This window comes from Euleptes europaea, chromosome 7 (genome assembly GCF_029931775.1).
Source record: "Euleptes europaea isolate rEulEur1 chromosome 7, rEulEur1.hap1, whole genome shotgun sequence".
NCBI classification, from domain to species: Eukaryota; Metazoa; Chordata; class Lepidosauria; order Squamata; family Sphaerodactylidae; genus Euleptes; species Euleptes europaea.
Genome location: NC_079318.1, coordinates 21,179,926 through 21,204,255, shown reverse-complemented (window position 1 = coordinate 21,204,255; position 24,330 = coordinate 21,179,926). Strand labels below are relative to the sequence as shown.

Sequence of the window (24,330 nt, the reverse complement as noted above, 5' to 3'; positions counted from 1 at the left end):
AATAAATCCAGTTCACCAGATTAGTGTTTGCCGCTCATGTGGAGGAGTGGGGAATCAATTCTGGTTCTCCAGATCAGTGTCCACCACTCCAAATCACCGCTCTTAACCACTACACCATGCTGGCTCTCACAGTGCTTCTCCATCCTGCTTGTGCATGCACCTATCCAAATAACTGCTCCTATGCCACGGGCCAAGGCAAAACTTAACAGAAAATGGAACAATAATACACAGAACACCTACAAACAAAGCAACACTCTTAACCACCACTAGCCATCCCACAGAATTCTCATAAATTATCAGTGTTGCCAGCCCCAGTATGAAGTACGTCATTCATGTATGTATGTATGTATAATCTCAATACGAACATAGAATGACAAAGAAGCTATAGTGAATCATCACAGTGCATTAATGACAAAATTAAATTAAGCATCCATACAATAAATGGTGGGATTATATTCTAGTGACCGGGAAATCACAAATGCAGATTTTTATCATTATACATCAAAGTACATACTAAAAAAATTGAACGATGGTCCTCAGTACAACTTGCCACATATTTCAACAAGTAATTCCCGTTGCTCCAGTTCTATCATCACATTAGGAAAAAAAACATTCATACAAGAAGGTATCATGGTATATTGCACAGCTGACCTAAGACAACTAGATTTTCAAGTCTTAGTTGGCAGCTGCTAACATAATGACTGCACAAACCTCCCCTGTCATAAAATGAGAAGGGAGGCCCAGAGAAAAATACTACTGTAAAATTACACACCAATGTATTTTTGAACCCAGTGATCCTGTGTGAATTAAAATCTGAGCTGACAAACTACTTCCCCTCAAAACCAAGTAAGGCTAATTGCATTCATGCTAATAGTTATTAAAAAGATTGTTTCTCTGAGTGACTATACAGTCATGCAAGTTTTCATCTGTTACAAGTTTTCATCTGTTACAAACACAAATTGCCTAAGTCATGAGAATGAGAACATCTAGCTGAATGTTTTCTATGTTGACTGGCAGCAGCTCTCCAAAGGATGGAGCAGAGAAAGGTCGTCCCCAGCACCTGTTACCTGAGATCTTTTATCTAGAAATGCCAAGAGTGGACCTGGGACCATCTGTACGCCACACAGATGCTCTACCACTGGCCCTTTCCTCAATGACGTTTCCTTCCTTCAAGCTGAAATCCGCTCAAAATATTTTCAGAATTATTTTGTCTAGATGTTGCCCATTTAAAGCTAAAGAAAACAAATGCATTATTAATCACTGGGCTTTTGTTAGCAACTGAAGAACAGAGCCAAAAGCAAGTGTAAATTTCCTTCTCTTCCTTGAGAACAGGCACATGATCAGGCTGCACCCAATAAAGAGAGAGTACAATCCTGTTTTGACCACAACAGAATGAACGGCCTATTAATACTTCACCCACACCTTTCATACTGACTCACACATAGACACTGACCAGCCAAAAAGAATGTGACACAGTAATGGGGTGTGACCTGAATGTTCCTTTTTTGAGAAAACTATTAAGAAATTATCAACGATAGATTGTCAGTAGAGCCTGTCAGTTTTCAAGACAGTGAAACTTCAACATATTTACTTTAAGAAAATACTGGCATGTTCAGTTTCTGTATTGATTAACTCAGCTAGTATTCTGTACGTCCTAGGAAGGCAACAACCCCTTATCTTTTTAGCCATCCATTCCACTACTCATTTTATTGGTCATTTCAGGAAAGTTATTTGTGGGTAGTGTAACACTTTTGCAGTTTATCTTCCCTTCCCTCAAATAATTATTACAAAAAACCCACCAGATTCCCCTTTCCCAAACTAATAAGAGGTACTTTCCTGATGACATCCTCCTACCCCAGATCTCAGGACTCTCACAAGCCTGTTAAAAAGATGTTTCTCCAACCTCTAACTACAAACAGAAAAAAATTCCACAAAAAAGGATGCCACAATTAATCTTACTCTTTAAAACACCATAATTCCTTTTTTGGTTTTTGCTGCAACTTCTATGGAACTGGACCCCCATTTTCTCTCTTGACCCGAATACCAGATTTTTAATGACTGCAGGAGCTGACAGTGTTTCTATAAACACACTGCTGAAAACACAATTAAGGAAGGGATAATGTTGGGGACCAGCCACTTGGCTCTTGTAAGGAAGCAGAGAAGGGGTCGGAGAATACCAGGGAACCATCAAAAGGCAAGGTTGACTTGAGGATTGCAAGGGGGTGGGGCCGCCAAGTGAGCAAGGCCTGTACCTGAACGGTGCCTCCTCCAAAGGGAAACTTGGGGGAGGTGAATAAAAGGACCAGGAACAACTCAATACAGAGTGGTAGGAAGGGGCGAGAAATCCTCGCCTAGGGGTGCAAGATGGAAACGGTGAGGAGTTGGTTTTTATAAGCCAACTTTCTTTGCCACTTAAGGGAGAATCAAACCGGCTTACGACCTTCCCTTCCCCTCCCCACAACATACACCCTGTCAGGTAGGTGAGGCTGAGAGAGCTGTGACTAGCCCAAGGTCACTCAGCTGGTTTCTTTAATGCTTTCAGGCAAGAGGGAGAAGGAAGAAGGAGAGTTGGTTTTTATATGCTGACTTTCTCTGCCACTTAAGGGAGAATCAAACCGGCTTACCATCACCTTCCATTCCCCTCCCCACAACAGACACCCTGTGAGGTAGGTGAGGCTGAGAGAGTGTGACTAGCCCAAGGTCACTCAGCTGGCGTCGTGTGTACGAGTGGGGAAACAAATCCAGTTCACCAGATTAGCCTCCGCCGCTCATGTGGAGGAGCGGGGGAATCGAACCCGGTTCTCCAGATCAGTCTCCGCCGCTCCAAACCACTACACCACGCTGGCAATCGAAAGGGCGGTGGGGAGGAGGGAGTCTCGGGGGGGGTCCTCAAAACATACACAGGTACTGGCGGCAATTATTTCTCCACCGAGGACAAAAAAACGGATTACAGAAATTAGATAATGCAGTAACAAGGTGAGGCATACAAAAAGAAGAAGAGCTGGTTTTTATATGCCGACTTTCTCTACCACTGAAGGAAGAATCAGACCCGCTTACCATCACCTTCCCTTCCCCTCCCCACAACAGACACCCTGTGAGGTAGGTGGGGTTGAGAGCTCTAAGAGTGCTGTGACTAGCCCTAGGTCACCCAGCAAGCTTCATGTGTAGGAGTGGGGAATCAACCCCGGCTCTCCAGATTAAAGTCCACTACTCCAAACCACCACTCTTAGCCACTACACCACACTGGCTCCCACTATACCACAGTGCCATAAACGACAGCCCTTGTCCCTACTCCCTTTATAAAAATGCCCCCCTGAACAATTCTGAAGTCGGCCTCCCCTTACACAAATGGAGGGTTTTTAGCGGGTGCCATTATTTTGGGGGTCCCCCCCGAACAAAAGGGAAGGAGGGAAGGGAAGGGGGGAAGAGCCCTCTTTCCTGGGAAGGGGGGGCGCCCCACACTGGAGCTGATGGGCCTCTCACCTCGGGAAGGGGTGGAGCCTCTGCGAGGATGGAGGCGCTGGTAGGCACTGACTGGCTATTGGTTCTTGTAGGTTATCCGGGCTGTGTGACCGTGGTCTTGGCATTTTCTTTCCTGACGTTTCGCCAGCAGCTGTGCCAGGCATCTTCAGAGGAGGAACACTGAAGGACAGTGTCTCTCCTTCAGTGTTACTCCTCTGAAGATGCCTGCCACAGCTGCTGGCGAAACGTCAGGAAAGAAAATACCAAGACCACGGTCACACAGCCTGGATAACCTACAAGAACCAATATTGCCAGCCTTCAAATCTGTCCTTCAGTGTTACTCCTCTGAAGATGCCTGCCACAGCTGCGGGCGAAACGTCAGGAAAGAAAATACCAAGACCACGGTCACACAGCCCGGATAACCGACGAGAACCGATGAACTCTGACCGTGAAAGCCTCCGACAATACACCGACTGGCTAATTCGTTACTATAATAAACATTAACGGCCTTTCCTTAAATAACAGGCCCAAAGCAGTTTACAAAATACAACGAAGCAAGTACAGAAGGACAAGACACGCACGTGATCACCACAGCAACCCATACCCATATTGAGAGCAACAAAACCAGCGAAAGAGCCTCGGGAGCAGGGCCATCTTGCCCACTCTCTCAAATGCAGCCAGGGGAAGTCCTGCCCTCAAACCTCAGCCCGTGGCAAAGGGTCGCCGAATCTGCAGAAAACGCCCCCCGCCCCCCAGAATGGGCTGCTCCAGATCACACCTTTCTGGGCAACACAGGCAGTAGGAGCACGGCTGTGACACAAGGCAGAGGCGGCCTCACCTCCATGAAGGGGGGGGGCGTAGATGGTGGACAAGGTGTGCGTGCGCCTGGAGGGTGGCTCTCGGGAGGGGGGGGTTGGGGGGTGGGCATGACCCCCTCGGGAGGTGGGGGGAGGGGGAGGGAGAGAGAGAGGAAGCCCCCCCTCTCGTTTCTCTGCCGCTCACCTCCGTGGGGGGGCTGATCTCGAACAGGTCCAGCCGGTTCGCGTTCCAGTGGTTGATAATGTCGGCCAGCTTGCGCCGCTCCTCTTCCCGGCTGCCGCCGCCGCCGCCCGACATCCTCCTCCGCCGCCGCCGCCGCCCTCCGGGGCTCTCCACACGCCACGGGGGAGGGCCGCGCCGGGCCCCGCGCGGCGGCTCCTCACGCGGAGGTCGTGCCCCCCCCCGCCGCCCCGCGACGGTTGGATAAAGGCGGCACTGGAGAGGTGGGGGGAGGGGAGAGGTCAGTCCTCCGGCGCCGCCACGAGCCCTTCTTCCCCCTCCCCCTCCTCCTCCTCCTCCTCCCCCTCCTCCCCGAGCAGACTCTGCCCCCTTCGCTCTCGGGCCGGCGCCGGCTGGCTCCGCGGCGGCGCTTCCTGCTCGCCGGCGTCTCTCCTCCGTCGCCTCACGGGACGCGGCCGCCGCCTGCCTCCCTCCTTCTCGCCGCCTCGCCTTTCCTCACAGCGAGCCAGGCGCGCGTGCGCACGCGCACACACACACCGTTCCGTGCGCGCGACCGCTCGGCCGTTCCGTCACAAACGCCGCTCACCTTCCTCCCTCCCCCCACCCACCCTTCCTTGCGCGCGAGACAGAGCGAGGAAGGCAAGAGCGTGCATGCGTGCGCGCGCGCGGGGGTGAGGGAGGGAGGGAGCGAGCGCGCGCGTGTGTCGGGTCAACAGCCGGCGAGCGCGTGGGGCTCGCGCCTAGCCAATCACCTCTCGGGGTGAGGACAAATTAGCAGCGGAGGGCGTTTGCGTTCGAGCGGCGCGGCTGCAAGAACAATGCAGGGTGGCGGCCGGTGCTTGCATATTGGGGGGGGGGGCTGGGTTGGGGTCTGGCTGTAGTCGCGGGTGGCGGAGGGGCGCGCGTGGGTTGTTTTTTTTTTAACCTTTCCTTTTCCTGGGGTTCGCCTTTATTGGCGTACAAAAGACAGAGATAAAACGACAGTATCCCTCCAAAGGGCAATACGTCTAAGTTACAAGTCGGGTGAATAAAACTTTTCTGGTTCTTCCAGAACTCCTGTAAGAAATTCAGCCACGGTAGCCGTAATTTTAGGGTCATGATCACTCAAGAGAAATTTGCATTTCACTTTATTTGCATTTCACTTCATTACTCCGGTGTCTCCTATAGTTTGCATTTCACTCCATTACTCCTGTGTCTCCTGTAGTTTGCGTTTCGCTTCATGACTCCTGTATCTCTTGCAGTTTTAACATTAATTGACGGGATTTTATTTCCCCCCACCCCTGAAGATTCAAAAGGTCTGTGCTGTGGTTACTGCAACCTGCTTGTTGGGGGTGGGTTTTTTTAAAGAAACCTATGGAACATGATTTATTACGTCTTATAAAAAGGTTTTGTGCTTTCATTTGCATTTCGCTTCATTACTCCTGTATCTCTTGCAGTTTTAACATTAATTTACGGGATTTTATTTTTCCCCTCCCCTCTGAAGATTCAAAAGGTCTGTGCGGTGGTTACTGCAGCCTGCTTGTTGGGGGTGGGGGGTTAAAAGAAACCTATGGAACATGATTTATGACGCCTTATAAAAAGGTTTTGTGCTTTTATTTGCATTTCACTTCATTACTCCTGTATCTCTTGTAGTTTTAACATTAATTTACGGGATTTTATTCCCCCCCCCCTCTGAAGATGCAAAAGGTCTGTGCTGTGGTTACTGCAACCTGTTTGTTGGGGGGGGGGGGTTAAAAGAAACCTATGGAACATGATTTATGACGTCTTATAAAAAGGTTTTGTGCTTTTTTCCCCCCTACAAGACATCGTTTTTTGAAAAGTGGTTAGCGATGAGGGTGGCCACCCCCATCGCTAACTACTTTTCAAAAACCGATGTCTTGTAGGGGGGGGAAATAAAAGCACAAAACCTTTTTATAAGACATGATAAATCATGTTCCATGGCACTGTTGTGGTGCTTATCTTAAAATAAAATATATATATAAATTGTCAGTTGCATTTTTCCCCCAAGAAACAAATATTTTTAAAACTGTGCCCCTGGGGCCAGTTCTGAGTCCTAGGCGACCGCCTAGTTCGCCTAATGGCAGCACTGGCCCTGCCTGGGTGGAAATGTGTCTTCTCTTCTTGGATTTATGTGGGAATTTCTCTTTTCACCTGCAGTTTTCCCACGTATGAAACAGGCATAATAGTAGCCTGTGAAAGTGGGAAGGTTTCGAGTTACGTTACACTTCCAGTCGGCTTTGGTTGAGAAGGTGGGAATGGAACGGATGGCTTAAGGATGCAAGCCTCAGTGGAAGTAGTCCTCCTGAACTTACACTCAAGTAAGCGCACTTAGGAGCGCGTTGTAAAAGCTGCTTCCAAACATCACACTCTTCCAACAGCAGGAAGTACTGCCTGAAATCCCTCCAGTGCTGCACAGCCGTAGTGCTAAGGTTTGGCACACTAGTGGCAAGTTAGGCCACTGCGATTGCTGTTGCTCCCTTGCTGATCCTATTAGTCTAGTTACACTTGCAATAATCAGAATGGAAAGTGGGTACAGTAAGTAACCCAGTGCCACATTAAGGTTTTGGCATGAGTGAGGATATCAAGACCTGGACTGGCCTAAGCACCCAGCAGTTTGCTATTAGTAGCAGCTTCCTGCTGGTCTGCCATTTTTGTGTCTCCACCTTCCATTACTGTTATGGGGGGAAGGGCAAATTAGCAAGACAAGGCTGCATCTTGAATGTTGTTTCAGAGATGAAAATGGCCAGCAGTGAAAAAAATACTATATCATCTTATTACCCTATGCCACAGCGCTGTAAAGTAGACTGGTATTTTTACCTTGATTTATAGATGGAAGTGAGGCTGAGAGTGGGTTCATGCCAGATTTGAACCAGGACTTTCCCAGTTCACCATACAATCTCAAGACCCTGTGCTCCAAAGACATTTTTTAGCATAGCTCACATTGAGCAATCGCCATCTCCTGTACATCTGGAATCGAAGAGCAGGCTTCCCAAGTAAAAGGGTGTACTTTCGAAATCCCAGCAACTCATTGACAGAAATTAGGTCCTCTACTGACATGTTATATCTTCACTGTGTGAACTGATGTAGGACACTTAAAACACACACACAATGTCGTTCAATGTCTTTTATGAAAAGTTGTGATTGTATCACATCACATTCCACTTCAGTGTTAATATGCTAAGTGACATACTGGGTATGAGTTGACCATGGAGTCTTATGCTGGAACTTCCTAAACAGCATAATTATATCTCAACATTTTACTTTGCAAGGAACATGTTGGTGGTATTATTACAGAAAATAATGGGTTTGGCTTTGGACAGTCTGGGTTTAGTTCTATTATGTGGTCGTTAAGTGGTCTTAAGCAATCCAAAGCTCTTCTTCCCATTTCCCTAGAGGACTAATATAAATAGGCAAAATTGACTGAAGTATACCTCTTTATTGTGATGTATACATCATTCTTTCGATTAAGGCCAATGTACATTTAGTGTACTGATAGAGGAAGCACATCTAATGAATGTAATAAAATAAATCACATTTTTATTTGTCACATTTTTATCCTGCCCTTCCTCCAAGGAGCTCAGGACACTGTACATCAATCTCCTCTCCTCCATTTTATCCTCACAACAACCTTGTGAGGTTGGTTATGCTGAGAGAGTGCCCAAGCCCACCAAGCACCCTTCATGGCAGAGTGGGGCTTTAAAATGACGTCTTCCATAGCCTAATCTGACACCCGTAGACCAGGGGACTGATAGAAGATGTACATGTATACAGACATGGAGGGGCTATGGCAACCAATTGAAGGACTGCAGCTGGGGTTACCAACCTCCAGGTGGGTCCTGGAGTTCTCCTGTAACTACAATTTATGTCCAGACTACAGAGATCAGTCTCCCAAAGGAAATAGCAGCTATGGTATACCATAGATTCCAAGAGAAATAGAATGTCTAGAATGGCTACAAAAGGTGGTTTCCCCAACTATGCCATTAAGGCTAGGATAATGATTGTTGCCTATAAAGACACTAAAGACCAGAGTTGGGTTGGGGATAAAGAGAGGGATGGGACTGGTGTTAGCTAGCATTCTCCTATAGGTCATCGGTGCATTTTTCTCTTTAACACTGAAAAAAAAAATCTGAGTTTTTTTAGATTGAGTGGAACATAACTGAATATTAGCCAGTTATACCAGCACAGATATTTAGAACCAACGAGTTAGTATGGCATGCTGAACGCATGCATACAGACAACAAAGGAGGTAAGGTAGGAGAAAAGACAAGGAGAAGTGATATGAGGTGGGAAATTAAAATCTGGATTTTGATGAAACAGTAATTTTACAATGACACGTTTCCAAGTATTAACTGTTGTGAGTCTTGGGAGACAGAATATAAATACTAACAAATATATCAACCACTAAAGTAACCAATTAATTGTCAACTCACAGAAGAGGTATAATTCAGTGTGTTCATTTTGGTGCCTTTTTTTAGTAGGATGTCCGTAGGGTTGTGGATTCCAGTTCCTTGCTCCCCCTTCTGAGTCCACACCTGGGTAGTTGGGCTCAGTGATAGAGTACTTGCTTTGTAAATGCAGAGTCTAGTTTCAGTCCATGGCAATGTCGGTTTACACATCCTTTCTTTAAACTGTTGACTGTTTTGAAATGTTTGGCTCCCAATATTACATCAGTAATGTGATTTTATTTGTTTATTTACTATATTTATTGTCTGCCTTTCTCACTGAGACTCAAAGTGGATTGCACAGTGTAAGTCGATACAATCAATATGATAAAACATCTAATAAACAGTGCACTAGGACTAGGATTACCAAAATCTGAACAAGCATAATTTATTCGACACGATAGAGATACAATGCAGAAAAATGGTATTACATCAGTAGATCAGTAGAATATAATGCAGTGACAACAAGATAATACATGCAGCAAATAGATAGTGTATCCTATACATAGTTAGGGTTGCCAGGTCCCTCTTTGCCACCGGTGGGAGGTTTTTAGGGTGGAGCCTAAGGAGGGCGGGGATTGGAAAGGGGAGGGACTTCAATGCCATAGAGTCCAATTGCCAAAGCGGCCATTTTCTCCAGGTGAACTGATCTCTGTAGGCTGCAGATCAGTTGTAATAGCAGGAGATCTCCAGCTGGAGGTTGGCAACCCTGTACATAGTGGTATGGAATGCAGTCCCGTTCTCTTTATAAAACTTTCCAGAAACAATCTGTTATAGTATATCCCTATTACTTTTATAGGAAGGTCTTCCTGAACAACTCTGTTTCACACAGTTTGCGGAATGACAAAGGTGTGGGAGCCCTCCTGGCCTCGGGCAGGTTATTATACAAGGTACACAACATTACAAGGTTGAAGGGTTTTGTCCTTTTCTTTCCTTAAAAAAAAATGGCCAAGATTGAATGAGAGCTTTGAATATGACCAGGCACGAAGCCTTGCCCAATTTCCTCTAGTACCGTGAGTGTTATGTCATAAATCACTCCATTCCTGGGTTTCGAGAGTGACAAGGCTAGGATGTGGAGGGGGGGGGGGAATAAGAAGTTGGAAAGTTCCACTAGCCCTTTAACTCCCAGTGCGTGTCTACATACATTATTTCTGTACCGCACTAGGTATTCCCAACGATGTATTAAGAGTTTGAAACTGTTATAAAAAATACTGTTCACACTTTGTTTGGCCCCTTTAGCTGTGAAGACGTCTTCCAACCATTTTTTAGCTGTGGCATCCAAAAACCCTTTTACAGCGATGTTTTTTATAACATTTTCAAACTCTTAATATGTCGCTGGGAATACCTAGTGCGGTAACAGCCTAGTGTGTGCTTTAGATGGACATGGTATTATACATGCTGATCAGAGGATAAATCTTTTTTTTAAAAAAATCTTTTGTTTATGTTTGTTATAATACTTGTGTTTGTAACCGTGTGTTCCCTGGGGGCCCTTGTGATTTCGTGGTTTTTTTAAAAAGGCCTTTTGAATTATAGGAAATTTTTAGTACCATAGTCTCTTTTAGACTGGGGAAGGCACTGGCAAACCACCCTGCAAACAAAGTCTGCCTTGGAAACGTCGGGATGTCACGTCACCCCATGGGTCAGGAATGACCTGGTGCTTGCACAGGGGACCTTTACCTTTACCTTAGTCTCTTTTAGAACGCTAATATCATTTTTAGACAATTTCTTACAACTTTTCTGTGTGTTTGGTGTATTGCTGTATGAGGTTTGCTCTTTATTTCTCGATCATTACCCTCCTGTCTCCCATCCAGATTGTACTTCAGTTGCAGGGATATCTCGTTTTCTGGACCATTCAGACTGCAATATTTAGCACAAAGAAAAATGCAGTCATTTTCCCAGATAGCCCATTCATTTGTATTAAAATTGCTGGGTGTTACTTGATTGTACAAATGCTATAAGCAGCAGCTGGATATTTTTGTGACACAATGATCACTCTGCATTCTTGCACAATTTTGTGTATCTTTCTTCTGCTTATTCTGGAGACTTTGTGTTCCTGGTGCTATAAAATCTAGGGCAGAAACACTCAGTGAAATACTTTTAAGTAGCTAAAATAAGCAAGACTCCTCTTCCCCAGAATCGACTCACTATTATGTTTAGGTTTAATTTGTTATTTTGTGTCTGTGTTCTCCCACTCAGTGTTGGAGAGCATATTTAATCAGATTTTTTTTAAACAGGCAAAAAATATTAAAGTTATCTCATCACAGCAATCTCCACGCCTTCTATTCTAATCCATTAAATGTGAACAATGTGTCATGTTTTTCTTGTAGAAATCTCAGAAAAATGTGGTTGGGATATGCTTCGACTGGATTACTGCTTCCTCCAACCTCCCAGTATTATTACATTACTATTAACACATTTATCGTTGTTACATCTTTACAAGAATGTTAACTCTATGTAAGTAATGGATTTTATTATTTTTAAGTATTACCTTTGTAAGTTAGGGAAAGATGGGAAAAAATTCTTGTAACAAATAAAATTGTCTGTGAGGAAAGGCCCTTGGATTTGTCTGGGGGGTGGGGGACTCATTAGGATGCAGGGGCCAAGAGAAGGTGTTAAAGAGCATTCCTATATACCAGCCTATTATCAGAAATCACAAGTTTATCAAGTTCCTGTAAAAGCCATACATCTACCCAACATTGGCACAAAACTGTCTGTTCTACTTGAATGCTGTCTGGCTCTTGAATGTGTGGCTCTTATCTTTGTACTTTGGCCTACCTCGACTGTTATGCTTTCCTGCACATTCCTTAGAAGTAAGGGAAACTGAGGACTGAGATTGCAACTTTGCAAATAAGGAACAGAGCAGGAAGAAAGGGACAAAAGCCTTGGCATTTTAAGTGTAGTGCTCACAAGCCTATCACTAGGCTTGTCACTGTTGTATGTGTGTTCCTCCATGATTTTTGTAAGCCCAGAGCCTATATTGAGTTGTTCAAGGTATACTAGAGAACTGTAGTGGATTTGTGTCCACTCTTGAACTGTTTTCTAGGAAAGTTAAATGTTTGCTGTGCACTTCTAAGTAGTCAAAGTAGTAAGTTAGGGTTAAGAGTCAGAAATCCTTTATGATAAATAAACCCCACTCTGTTTAAAACAGAATTAATAAATCAGACTTTGCTAAATAATCTCGATCATAGGCATTATCAGTGAATGCATCTTCCAGCCATGTTTTACACTTTTGAAATATTCCTGCCAGTCCACATTTCAGCACTATAGTTTATTATAGGGGACACATATGCATTGCAGCGGGAAAAGGAAGTTCTCATAATAGTAGAATGTGGTTGTTGGTGCAATGTTGATATATTTGACACTTATTTTATGGTCAGGAGTAATGTTTCTACACTGAGTTAATACAACTAAAATATGAAAATCATAATTTTTTTTTAAATTGTAAATTCACAGCCTAGCATGGTCATGGAGGGTGTTATTTGTCACCATTCACATCTTGGGAAGTATTCAATAGGCTTGTCTAACATTTGCACACAATTCCACATGGTATTTGTAGTGGACTCACATTCTGAATGAAGAATTTTTGCTTGTATACAATACTTAAATGGGAGTGCAGACAAAACTGATAATTCCACAACAGGACTGGAATCTTGAAGGGGGGGGTCTAGATTTCACACACCAAATGATTAGAATGACAGTATTTATTGCACTGAAACGAATCTTCTGGAAAAGCCCTTACAAGGTTGTTTTCATTTTTAAGGAAGAAAATGAAAGATCCAAAACTGGAGAAGGCAGATAAAACAACAATAAATATCTCCAAACCAATTAAAGTCAGGTAAAAATGAATCAAAACCCTGTCAATTTATTTATTTAATTAATACGATGGCTGGATTCATTGCCACATCTTACTGCATGCAGAAGAACCCACTAAGCCCAGACTTGCATCTTGAATTCCTGTTCTGGCTTTCTGGTACAAAATGTTGTAACAGAATCTCTGGTTCTCATTGCAGGAGGGAGAAGCTTTCAGAAATGACCAATATCAGCTGCTGGTCCTCAGATTGTGATTCATTCCCTGTTAAGCTGCTCTTTGACATTGACACTGTTTAGCTCACTATATACAGTCAGGGGGTATGACAACTTTTCCAAAAATCATAATTATCTTGCAAGGTAGGCCGACTAACCACTGACAAACCCTGCTCATCACAGTTCATTGTCTTCTGCTAAGTTCCAGCGTGAGACTTCAGTAATCTAGTCAGAATTATTTTGTTCATGTGTACAATTTGTGCTGACTCTAGAACTTGAGTTTCTGGGTCACTGAATTTAAAGCCTTTTAATGCATGATTCTAAACTCCACCTTTACAAAAAGAAGTACTTACTGGACAGGAGTTTTTAAAATTTGTTTTAGCTGTACATATAAAATAACTTACAAACTGTTAATTGTTGTTGCTCTTTGCCAATTTCCTGAGGTCTCTGGAAAAACCACATGGTTACATTAAACATTGATGGGCTGCCTTGATATTGTTGCTATTCAGCAAATCTAGATGATGCCAGGGATCAGAATCTAGTACTTTAAAAAAATGATATCTCAATACCTTGTAGACTACTAAAGCTGTACTCTGTACATCAGGGAAAAGGTTAAAATTGTCTCGTTCCTCCCAGAAAAAGCAGGCATTTGTGTTTGTGTAGTGACGTACTCAAACATGAAAACTTCAATATTATGAAATGAAAGATCTTGCAGGAAAAGGAAACTAAACAATGGCGTTTAAAGTTTCCTGCTGCTGTTTATACTGAAGTAAAACACCTGTTTACGTACAAGATTTATCCTTCGTAAGGTTAACATGTTTGAACAGTGAAACACAAGTTGGAAAGAGAAAAACCTCCTTGGTGCCAAATTAAATTCACGTTGTTGAGCAGATTGCAAGAAATGAAGTATCCATTTAACAGTCCAATTCGATTGTATACGTAACTTTCAACATAGAAGGAAGGAGAAGCAGATTTTAGTATACTAACAAGAATTTTGTGACTAATTTGTGATGGCCTTCAACCTTCTAACACCCCGCATCCAATTCATATCAAATGCATAAATGCATGTAACAGCCAAACCCTATGTAAAGTTAGGTGTGCCTAAACCCATGAAATCAAGGGGTTTAGGCATGCCTAATTCTGCATAGGAATAGACTGTGTTTATGGACATTGCCCTAATCTGCAACCTTGCTTTTGTGAAATCCTTGACTACTAGTTTAAAGAAATACGCACAAGTAAAATTTCAGCTGTTTTCTTTTATTTTGGCCTTTCCCCGTGACTTAAATGACAACATGTCAGAAGACTCTCAACTAGTTCAAGTCAAATTTTTCAACAAAATAAAGTTTAACCAGCATTAATTTTTTTTTACAATAATTCAAAATACAGAAGCGAAGATAAAAATAAAGAAACCTGTGCCAAGATGCCACTTTATAACTTCCAAATATTTAAAATCTTTTGCCTTAGTTCACCAAACTGCTGGAGTATATAGAGAGCTTCATGCATTGGAATAACCCTTTTAACTTCACTGGGCCCAGCAACGTCAGCCATACTATCTCAGGTTCATACTCCTGTTCATCTTCTAACGTGATTTATGCCACCACATGCCAGCAGTGCCCTTCCATCCTCTCTGCATTGGACAAACAGGCCAGTCCCTGCGACAAAGATTAAATGGACATAAGTCTAACATCAGAAACCACAACATTCAGAAAGCAATGGGGAACATTTTAACCTTCCAGGACATTCAGTTGCTGATTAAGGAGTAGCAGTTCTCTTACAAAGGGATTTCAAAGGGAGATTAGAAAGAGAGACTGCTGAATTACAACTAATACTGAAGCTCAAGACTATGCATCCTCCTGGACTTAATAGAGATTTGGGATTCCTGTGTCATTACCAATGCTAATTTCTCCACATCTACTACCCCTCTGCATATCACACCTAATCCAATTGTGCCTGCTAATGTCATTTACTTGCTTTTGACATTTACATTACCATTGTTTGTCTAATTCACTCTTCTCTTCCTAATGGCTGATGGAATCACATTCTAGCTGTATCTGAAGTGACATGTGGCTCAGGAAAGCTCATACCCGGCCAGAAATTTTGTTAGTCTTTAAGGTGCTACTGGATTCTTGCCCTTTTAACTTTAAAGTGCTATTAAGTGTTCAGCCTATAAACATACTGGGAGAGAAAAGCGGAAGTAGATACCCTTTGATCTTTCTGCGTTTGTTTCTGCTAGCTTTGGGAAAACGAACGCTTGGACCAAAGTCATTTTTCAGTTTGTTTTTTCACCAAATGTAGAATGATTTTCAACTCAATCTCCCAAACCCAGTTAGCTTAACTACAGTAAATAATATTCAAAAGCATGCACTTTGAACCAGTAGAGGCAGTGTGTGTGCCCCTGTTCTAATCAGCTTACATTAAAAAAAACTTCTAAATATGCATGCATATGTAAGGTGCCTAGTAACTTTGGTTCTTAAATGCCTTTTGAAAAACCCCAAGAACTAATTAAGGCTCAACAGCCCTTTGAGATAGATAAAACGTAAATGTGGCTTTCCCCCTTTATCAAGCAATGGAGGCAGCGCTTGAGTAAGGTCTGTTTCTGGTAACAAGCCATGAGAGGGTGTGGATGCCTTACTAAGCAATTAGTGCAAACAGCCCAAACGTATTTTGCTGCTAAGTGTGTGTTTCCAGCTCCCATTAATTTTTCCTGTTTAAAATATCCGTTTTGGAATAGTTCACGCAATATGTATTATGCTATTAAAAGTAATTCCTGTTAAAAAGGAATAAAAACAAGAGCAAAGCTAAATCGCTTGCCAGAGGGAAAGACTAGGCAGGGCTAAAGAACCATATATTTTTTTCACCTGCCTGGAATTTCCCCCCATCTCTAAAACATTTCCAATGCTACCCCTATTAAAGGCCTCAGGTTTGCTCCTTGCCAGTACTATGTAAGTTGTAAATTTTTAAAAAGAACTCCATCTAAGATATCGCACCTCCAACAACTAGCTCAGCACCTTGTGCTGCAAAGTTGCCAGTAACCACTGCTGGGAACACGGCACTGCCAGCTCTCCCCGAAGGCACCCAAGAGACAATGGTAATCTGCAAGCCACCCTTTAATCTGGAAATCACTGTTCCACTGTAAATCAGAATGTATGTCACCTATTAAAGCCTACTGAGAGTGTTCTTCACCTGTACAAAGTTGCAAAGCAGAATTGCTGACTCTGGAGCTTCCCAAGGTGGCTGCTAAGAGCAAGGGTAGCGGGAAGGCAATGCCTGGAACACAGAATGCTTCCTGTTGCACGGCTTTTCAGATACCAATCCTGGTCAGGTGCAATGGCTCTCCCACCCCACACTGACTATCTCAGTCCACATTGGAGTGGAGATAAACTCCTTTCTGTGCCTGAATGTGTGTGGTCTGTGGGTGATTGCTGCTGTGGTCATCCACAGGTAGACCTCACCACACCTGGGAAAAACTGGCGTCAGAATTCATCTTACTCCTCAGCATATCTGGTTCTGCTTCTTTCACAATGACCCTGCTGTGTCAGCATAAGATCTTGCTTTGCAACATCGTGCAGGCTGACCTGTAGGTACACCTTATGTTGTTAGAACCAGGGTGTATGACTTACAGTGCAATCCTAAGGAGGGTTATTCCAGTCTAAGCCCATTGAATTAAGTGGGCTTAGATTGGAGTAACTCTTTTTAGGATCGCACTGTTAATGCTTTAAATGTATTTTTACAATATATGTATAGAATTTTAATGTACTTGCCTACCGAGTTTTTATGGGGAGAACTGTGTGTATATGCAATACAAAGAAATCTGTCTTTTGACACCTGAAGTTGTGTTTATTGTTTGCAGTGCTAGCCCAAGCAGTTACAGCCTTTTAAGTCCATTGAAGTCAGTGCTTAGGATTACACTGTTAATGTTCACATTCTATGAAATAATTGCTTTGCCAATATAATACTTCCTGTTGTATGGCTTTTCAGATACATTTGCCAACTGCCAGGTGGTGGCGAGCAAATCCCTGCCAATCCACCTGGCTGCCTGCCAACCACCTGAGGGTCGGCGGGCAATTCGTGCACGTGCACCTGCCCGTGGCGCCATGTCACTTCCGGTTTACACCCAGAAGCGCCACATCGCAAGGGGCCTTTTACCACTCAAACTAGGAGCTTGAGTGGTAAGTGGCCCCTAGCGATGCGTTTTACACCCAGAAGTGCCACATCACAGCGGGCCTTTTACCACTCAAACTCCCAGTTTGAGTGGTAAAGGTCCCTTGCGATGTTGCACTTCCGGGTGTAAACCCCGAAAACCTCCCATGTCCACACTGGCTTACTTATCAAAACTATAGCTTAGTTATGATCATAAGGCTGTAGATTTGGAGAATCCATTAATTAAAGTGTTAATTTCAAGCAAGCTAATTCTTTTCTTTGACTCTGGAATCCTTATGGCATAATACTTAGGTGAAACTATTATCGTCACTGAAATTGCTGGTTGCCCTGCTGGTCTATCACACACACACAAATCTATAAGCCACTGTAAAGTACTGCCTTTATTAGGAGCAAGTAAAATATTACAAAATAAAGGCAGCAAGCTTTCAAGTTCACTAGAATGTAAACTGAATTAGAGTCGAACTGAATTGGAACTAGAACGTGAAACTGCTGTGGTTAAGATGCTGAATTCCAGCACTTCGCAGTGGCCCAGGAGGGGCCAGCAGACTGTTGAGACAGTTTTTAAATGGAACAGGAGATGTTATATTCCCATGTTCCATTTTAAATTTGTTAGATAATGCTAGATGCACTGTTCTTATGTCATTTCTGGGGATAACCCAAAAGTGGTGTCAGTCTTCTCTCAAAATGGCCAGAAACTCAGTTCCTAGAAAGAACTGACATCAATTCCAGGTTTTCCCTGGAAATGATGGTATGACATCAGACCAATGGTCTTTTTTTTGGGGGGGGGGTCTGTTTTTCTCCAACACCACTCAGAGCGGCAGTGGGAAACAGGAGATGGAGGCAGGGAATTCCCCACCCCCGTCAATTGCTTGGCAGCTCTACCAGACCATATTCTCAGCGTATTTAAAATGATTGTTGTAAGATAAAATGGAGGTTTCCCACGCATGCTACCCTGAGCTCCTTGGAAGAAGAGCGGGATAGAAATGCACTAGATAGAAGGCTATAGCTAGAAGCCTATTAAATGGGGACAGTTCTGGCACCACCATCTCCCTAAAATGCTTGGTTTTTAAATGTGCAAGCAGGGGTTTTTAAACATGGGGTCGTCGGCATTCTAAAACGGTACACATACAAGTCAGCTGCTGTCCCATGTGATTCTCATTTTAAAATCATCTTTAACAACAGTGTGACACCCTTCCAGGGAAACCAGGAAGTGACACCAGTCCTGTTTAGGAATTGCTGGTCATTGGTTGGAAGTAAATATGCTTCAGGCACTGGAGTAAGACATGGGATGGGGCAGGTTTTAACCCCTCTGTAGTGTGCCTTCTGGCTTTGTTTAAAAATACACTCTGCCACCACTTTTTATTTATTTGTTCGATTTTTATCCCTCCCTTTCTCTTCACATTTCATCTGGCTGGGCGGGCGGTGTTCATGTTTTGTTTCTTTGCTGTTGGGGAGGTGTCATCCCAAGGCCTTTCTCCGGGCTGGGTCAAGGCAGTGGGAGGGCGGTGTTGCATAATAAGCTAGGCAGAGGCTGTCCCATCCATCATTCTCGAATGAGAGGAGTAAGCCAGGTGGGTTCAGTACTCACTCCGGCTTTACTGGAAGTTCCCATACAGTTCAGTGTTTGCAGATAAGTTCCCTCACTCCCTGCACCAACTGCCTTGCACCCTTCTTCACATCCATTGCCAAACGTGCCCTATTCCAAAGCTGCTCAGCTCTTCTCCACAACCGCCCTCAGGCTTCTCCCTAAAAGTCGTGCCTGTTTGGGCTCCCACCCCGCCTTCTCCACCCCGAGCGTCCTGCCTGTGAGCTCTAGTCCTGTGACAGTTCCATAAACAGACTTCAGCACTCAGGCAGTCCAACAAAAGCTGATTTATTAGAAATATCTACAAGTATCAGAAGCCATTAGTCAGATGGACATTAGTAAAAGCTATGGGTACAGTACAGGGCATATATAGAAGAGCAAAGGGCAAATCTGGGTAGATCTGGATACCATGGCAACCCCCCTCCCTGGAGCTGTCAGGGCGCTAGGAGAGTTTCCACAGAGAGAAGTCTAAACACACTGTTCACAGGGCACGAAGCTGGCCTTGGCCGGCACCTGGGGAAACCACAACATTCCTTTCTCAGGCCCATGCCTGACACTGCCCAACCTCGAATGGGGTGCTTTCCCCTGTTAGGGCTGCTGCTGCCTGAATTACCCAACTTCAGCCTAAACCAAGACCCCCGGGCCACAACTTTGCTACTGGTTTAACTCTTGCTGGAGTGGGATGCCCATGCCCTCATCCTTGCCTCCATGGTGTGGCTTGGCCCCCTTGGCCACAGGAGGGTCAAAGCATTAGCCTGCCCGTATCACTTGAAGTATTTAAGTTCACTAAATAAACTAATAAATGTTCCCCCAGGTTTTCTTCAATAAGAATATAAGAAAAGCCATGCTGGATCAGACCAGGGCCCATCAAGTCCAGCAGTCTGTTCACACAGCAGCCAACCAGGTGCCTCTAGGAAGCCCACAAACAAGACAACTGCAGCAGCACCATCCTGCCTGTGTTCCAAAACACCTAATATAATGGATACTAGTCATGATGCATACCTATGATGCCAGTGTGGTGTAGTGGTTAAGAGTGGTGGTTTGGAGCGGTGGAGTCTGGAGAACAGGGTTTGATCCCCCACTCCTCCACATGAGTGGCGGAGGCTAATCTGGTGAACTGGATTTGTTTCCCCACTCCTACACACGAAGCCAGCAGGGTGACCTTGGGCAAGTTACAGCTCTGTTAGAGTTCTCTCAGCCTCACCTACCTCACAGGGTGTCTGTTGTGGGGAAGGGAAGGTGATTGTAAGCCAGTTTGAGTCTCCCTTAAGTGGTAGAGAAAGTCGGCATATAAAAACCAACTCCTTCTTCCATTTTTACTTGTAGCCATGAATTGCCCTCTTCTTCATGAACATGTCCACTCCCCTCTTAAAGCCTTCCAAGCTGGTAGCCATCACCACATCCTGGGGCAGGGGGTTACACAATTTAACTATGAGTTGTGTGAAGAATGCACATGGGCTACTGAGGAGGGGTGCAAGGCATGGGCATCTTCATTTCTTCCTCCACAGTCCTTACTGCCTCTCAGCTCATTCAACTGAGGTAGTATCCATTATCCCCTGCAGGGCATTGTGGCAGACTGGTTGGCGGTGCTTAGCTATCTGTCATGGTGTAAGGGGAAATCATAGCCTCCATGCCTCTGTTCTCCCGTACACCTGTCCTGCCATACAAATGAAGTGTTTACCCTCTCGGCTTAGCCAGGCATGAGTGCCACCCCACTTAAAAGGGACCTAAGGTTATATAGATTTAGAAAGCCCTTTTTCCTAAGCCAGTGAAATGATTGGTAAAAAGTGTAACCACTGAGCACAAAAACATCTGTGTTTATGATCAGCAGGAACTCTTCCAGTTGGATGGTATTCCTGTCTGTCACACATCTGCTGATGTGAAGCCACTCTCTATGCTTGCCACTCTATTCTCCGACCTTCCCACTGCCTGGGAAATCAAAATGCAGGCAAGGCACCATAATAAACATCAAAGTGGAAGGCTTCTGCCCACTCCCAAATGTAACAAATAATTTTGTTTGGGTTAGAAACCCTTTTTTTCCATGGGATGTGGTTCAGAGCAATTTTAAATAGGAAAGTTCTGATTACATATCTCCAGCCAAATTGCACATTTTGAATCAGTCTCCCTGGTCACTGCACAAGGCACTGTTTTTAGGTGATGTCACTACGGCTGCATCCACACATCACGTAATATTGCACTGTGCTATAGCAGTCATACACAAATGGATTGTCTTCTTCACACAGGAAAATCCGGTTCTGAATTACTGCTATAGCTATATATTAAACCAATGGGTGGATACTGCCTATGTTTCAGTAGCATTAAGAATGCATGTGCATGGCAGGTTCCTCCTTGACTAATTTACTACTGTAGAATATAAAGAGAGAAAGGTTACCTTAGGGAAGAGATCTACATTATATTTAATATATTTTGGGTAGCATGGTGGAGAAATGTGGTCCATACCACAATCCCTGTATTGGATTTCGATACTTGAGCCGATCTTCCTTCTGCAGCAAGTCTTGAGATGTTCTATGAATCATTGAGAGAGAAGAATTTAGCCTTTTGAATGAATGCAACATGCTAGAATGCTGTTATAGGATAGAATGTCATTCTACAGTAACAACTGTGGCTGAGGAAATATTTGCATAAGCTTATTCTCTTACACATTAACATTATATATTTTGAATAATTTTGAGAAACAGTTTGCTCATTTTAAAATAAATTCTAATTAAACATGATCAGGTTATAAATCATGTGTTTTCAAAGCTTCATCGGGCTCACACAGACGAACTTTCACACCCTTCTTTTTACCATTCCAATGTAAAAATTCATCTACAAAAGAGCAACGTTGGTGTCCAAAGTTAGTGTCCGAAATGACCGTCTATTTGGTTGATACTGTTATGCACGCCTTGTATGTAAGGTCAGCCCAGTCCAGAAAGAAATATTCAGACTGCATTCCACGTTTTTGTGTCTACAATGTAAACCATATTTTAATAACAATCAGACATCATAGGCACAGAGTTCATTAAGAATGCATCATTCAGTACATACCTGGGCTGTTACAAAATTGTTTTATCTGTTGCTTAATGTGTATGTGTGCATAAGATGTTTTATTAGACCACTGATGAAGGCCTGAGGGCCGAAACGTGTTTGGCATGTGGTTTTAGACTACTAACCTTGTATTTGTTGCCATATAAAAGGTAAAGGTAAAGGTGCCCTTTGCAAGCACCGGGTCATTCCTGACCCATGGGGTGACGTCACACCCCGACATTTCCTAGGCAGACTTTGTTTGCGGGGTGGTTTGCCAGTGCCTTCCCCAGTCATCTTCCCTTTACCCCCAGCAAGCTGGGTGCTCATATTGTTGCCATATAGGCTTGTGTTAAATATCTGCATGAGCACTTTATAATCAAATATATTTCATAGTACATTACATAAACCTTTATTGGCATAACAACAGCATTACAGCATGTATATTTCATAGTACAATGGAGTTCCTTTCCACCCAACCTTTGGGTACCCAGCTTTGTCTTTAGGTCGGGGTCCTCCTCCCCCATTTTGTCCGTAAAATTCAGTTCTCCATTACTAATCTGGAAGAATGTCTGAGCCATCAGCATCAAGCTTCTTTCTTACCAGGACTGTAGAGATCCCGCACAGGCACAGCTCAACACATAATTTACGTATTGGACACGGACTTCAGCATCCTGAAAACAGCAGGTTCTTTTAAGCAAATTTCTAGTCCAGGAGTAGAAAACCCCTGACCACTGTGCCAAGCAGCAGCAGCACACCAGGCCATTTTCTTCAGCATACAGAGACAGTTCTCCACCCAAGAGACCAAGGCACATCCCCAAAGCACTGTCAGGACCACTGGGGCTTAGACTGCTTTCAGTGTATCTAGCCAAGTACAACATTTCTCTTTCCCGCTCCCTTTTGTTTGCTGGCACACCAAACATTTGTAGACATTGCAAGGGTGGGTTTTCTTGCTACTTGGGACAAAAAAGTTGCTGTCCACTGTTCTAGTCCTTAAATAACAAATAGGCTCAAAAATCAGATCTCAGACTCTGAGCAAATTATTCAGTGTTCAAGAAATAGGACATTACTAACCAAGAAAGCTCCTTGCTAGGGCTGGCAAGAACTACCGCAGAAGAAAATTTGCTTCTCCCCATTAAAAAGACAGACACACATGTGAGGGAACTCCCTAGTCCACACACAATAGAGGCAGAAATCCTTCTAGGAATCTGTAATTGTTTGTTTTAACTCGGCTTAAAAGGAAACTAGCAAGTGTTGTCTTCCTGCAGGAGGACACTCGCTATGATTTCTAGTCATGCAGCGGGTTAAAATGAGTGCTGGTCGATTTCTAGAGGGGTTTTTAGTGATTGCTGAAGTCTTGAGATTCCAGGCATCCTATCAGGAGAGAGAGGAAACAAAATTAAGCCAGCCTGGTTTATTGGAACCCCCGAGCATCCCAGGCCCGGGGAATTTTGTACCCACCATCCCTGCCCAGCACCTCTTCTGCTTGCACCTGATGACCAGCACAGCCAGAATGTATCAGACAAAGATGTTTCATTTATTCGGGATTTGCAGTACATTATCTTGAGATGTGTGACCAGCATCTGCAAACACCCAAAACAAAAACGGCTCACTTTTTAGTCCAGTGTTCTAAATTAGATTACAAAAACAGCATGTATGCATACTCTTGCACAGCTGCTTGGGACTCTGGATGTGTCAGAATGTATTGGATTGCATCAGCAGCCATGCATTGCTCTGTGCATGGCATGTGTGGCCACTATTCTCATGACTCTGAGCATACTACTGCCAGCTGGCTGTCTAGGGTGATCATCAATCCTGTAACCGCCAATGCAAACGCTGTGCATCCACTTGAAACAAAGCTAGTTTTAAGTGGTGAACAGAACACCGGTGTGATCATATCGGGTGTTTTCTTGTTGAGAAAATGAGCATTGTGAGCAGGGTAAGTTCAGTTATTGAGGATTTCTTTTGTGAGTATTGCCACATCACTAGTAATCTTATTTTCTTAAAGCAAAGTACACCCAATCCTGCCTACCTTAAGCAGTAGTGGGGGCTTTAAGGAGTGCATATTTACCCTACAATGCCACTTGACATTAGGTTATGAATTACAATACATGCCCAAATGTGTGCAAGGAGAACCGATAAATGAGAATGAACTCTCTTGTATCTGTTTCAAATTGCCACTAAAATCAGTGAGATTATAGCATGTTTGAATAGACTACAAAAAAGGGTAAATGTACAGACATGTCAAGTGAAAATCCAAATTGCTTTAGAAATTTCTAAGCAAGATAAAATCAATGTGTTATTGAAAACCACAGCAGGAAACCATAATAACCAACTACAGTTTCATCTTCCTGGTTGCTTGCAGTGAATGAATTTTACAATACGTAGATTTTCATCAAATTACACATCTGAGGGAAACCTGCAGGCTTCAGACACAAGCTTGCCAGTGGCAAAGCATTTGTGTTTTTAAGCTATCGAATTGAAAAAATAGCAAATATTATTAATGAATGTTTTAGAAGATATTGCAGTTTATATTAGTCATTGAATACATATTCTATCAAAGTCAGTATTACCTACCCTGGTTGGCAGCAGCTGTCTAGGGTCTCACCTGCTGCCTATTCATTTTCAACTGGG

General features: G+C 43.6%; 1 protein-coding gene across 6 annotated transcripts in view; it reads right to left on the bottom strand.

Annotated features, from left to right (window-relative positions):
- AFDN (afadin, adherens junction formation factor) overlaps positions 1-4,586 on the bottom strand; it is a 127,334-nt gene extending 122,748 nt beyond the window's left edge. For all 6 annotated transcript variants that reach the window (XM_056853752.1, XM_056853748.1, XM_056853750.1 and 3 more), the window contains exon 1: positions 4,465-4,586. In XM_056853752.1, the coding sequence (XP_056709730.1) occupies positions 4,465-4,578 (114 nt within the window). In that variant the 5' untranslated portion in view covers positions 4,579-4,586. The remainder of the gene's footprint in view (positions 1-4,464) is intronic.
- Between the last annotated feature and the right edge of the window lie 19,744 nt (positions 4,587-24,330).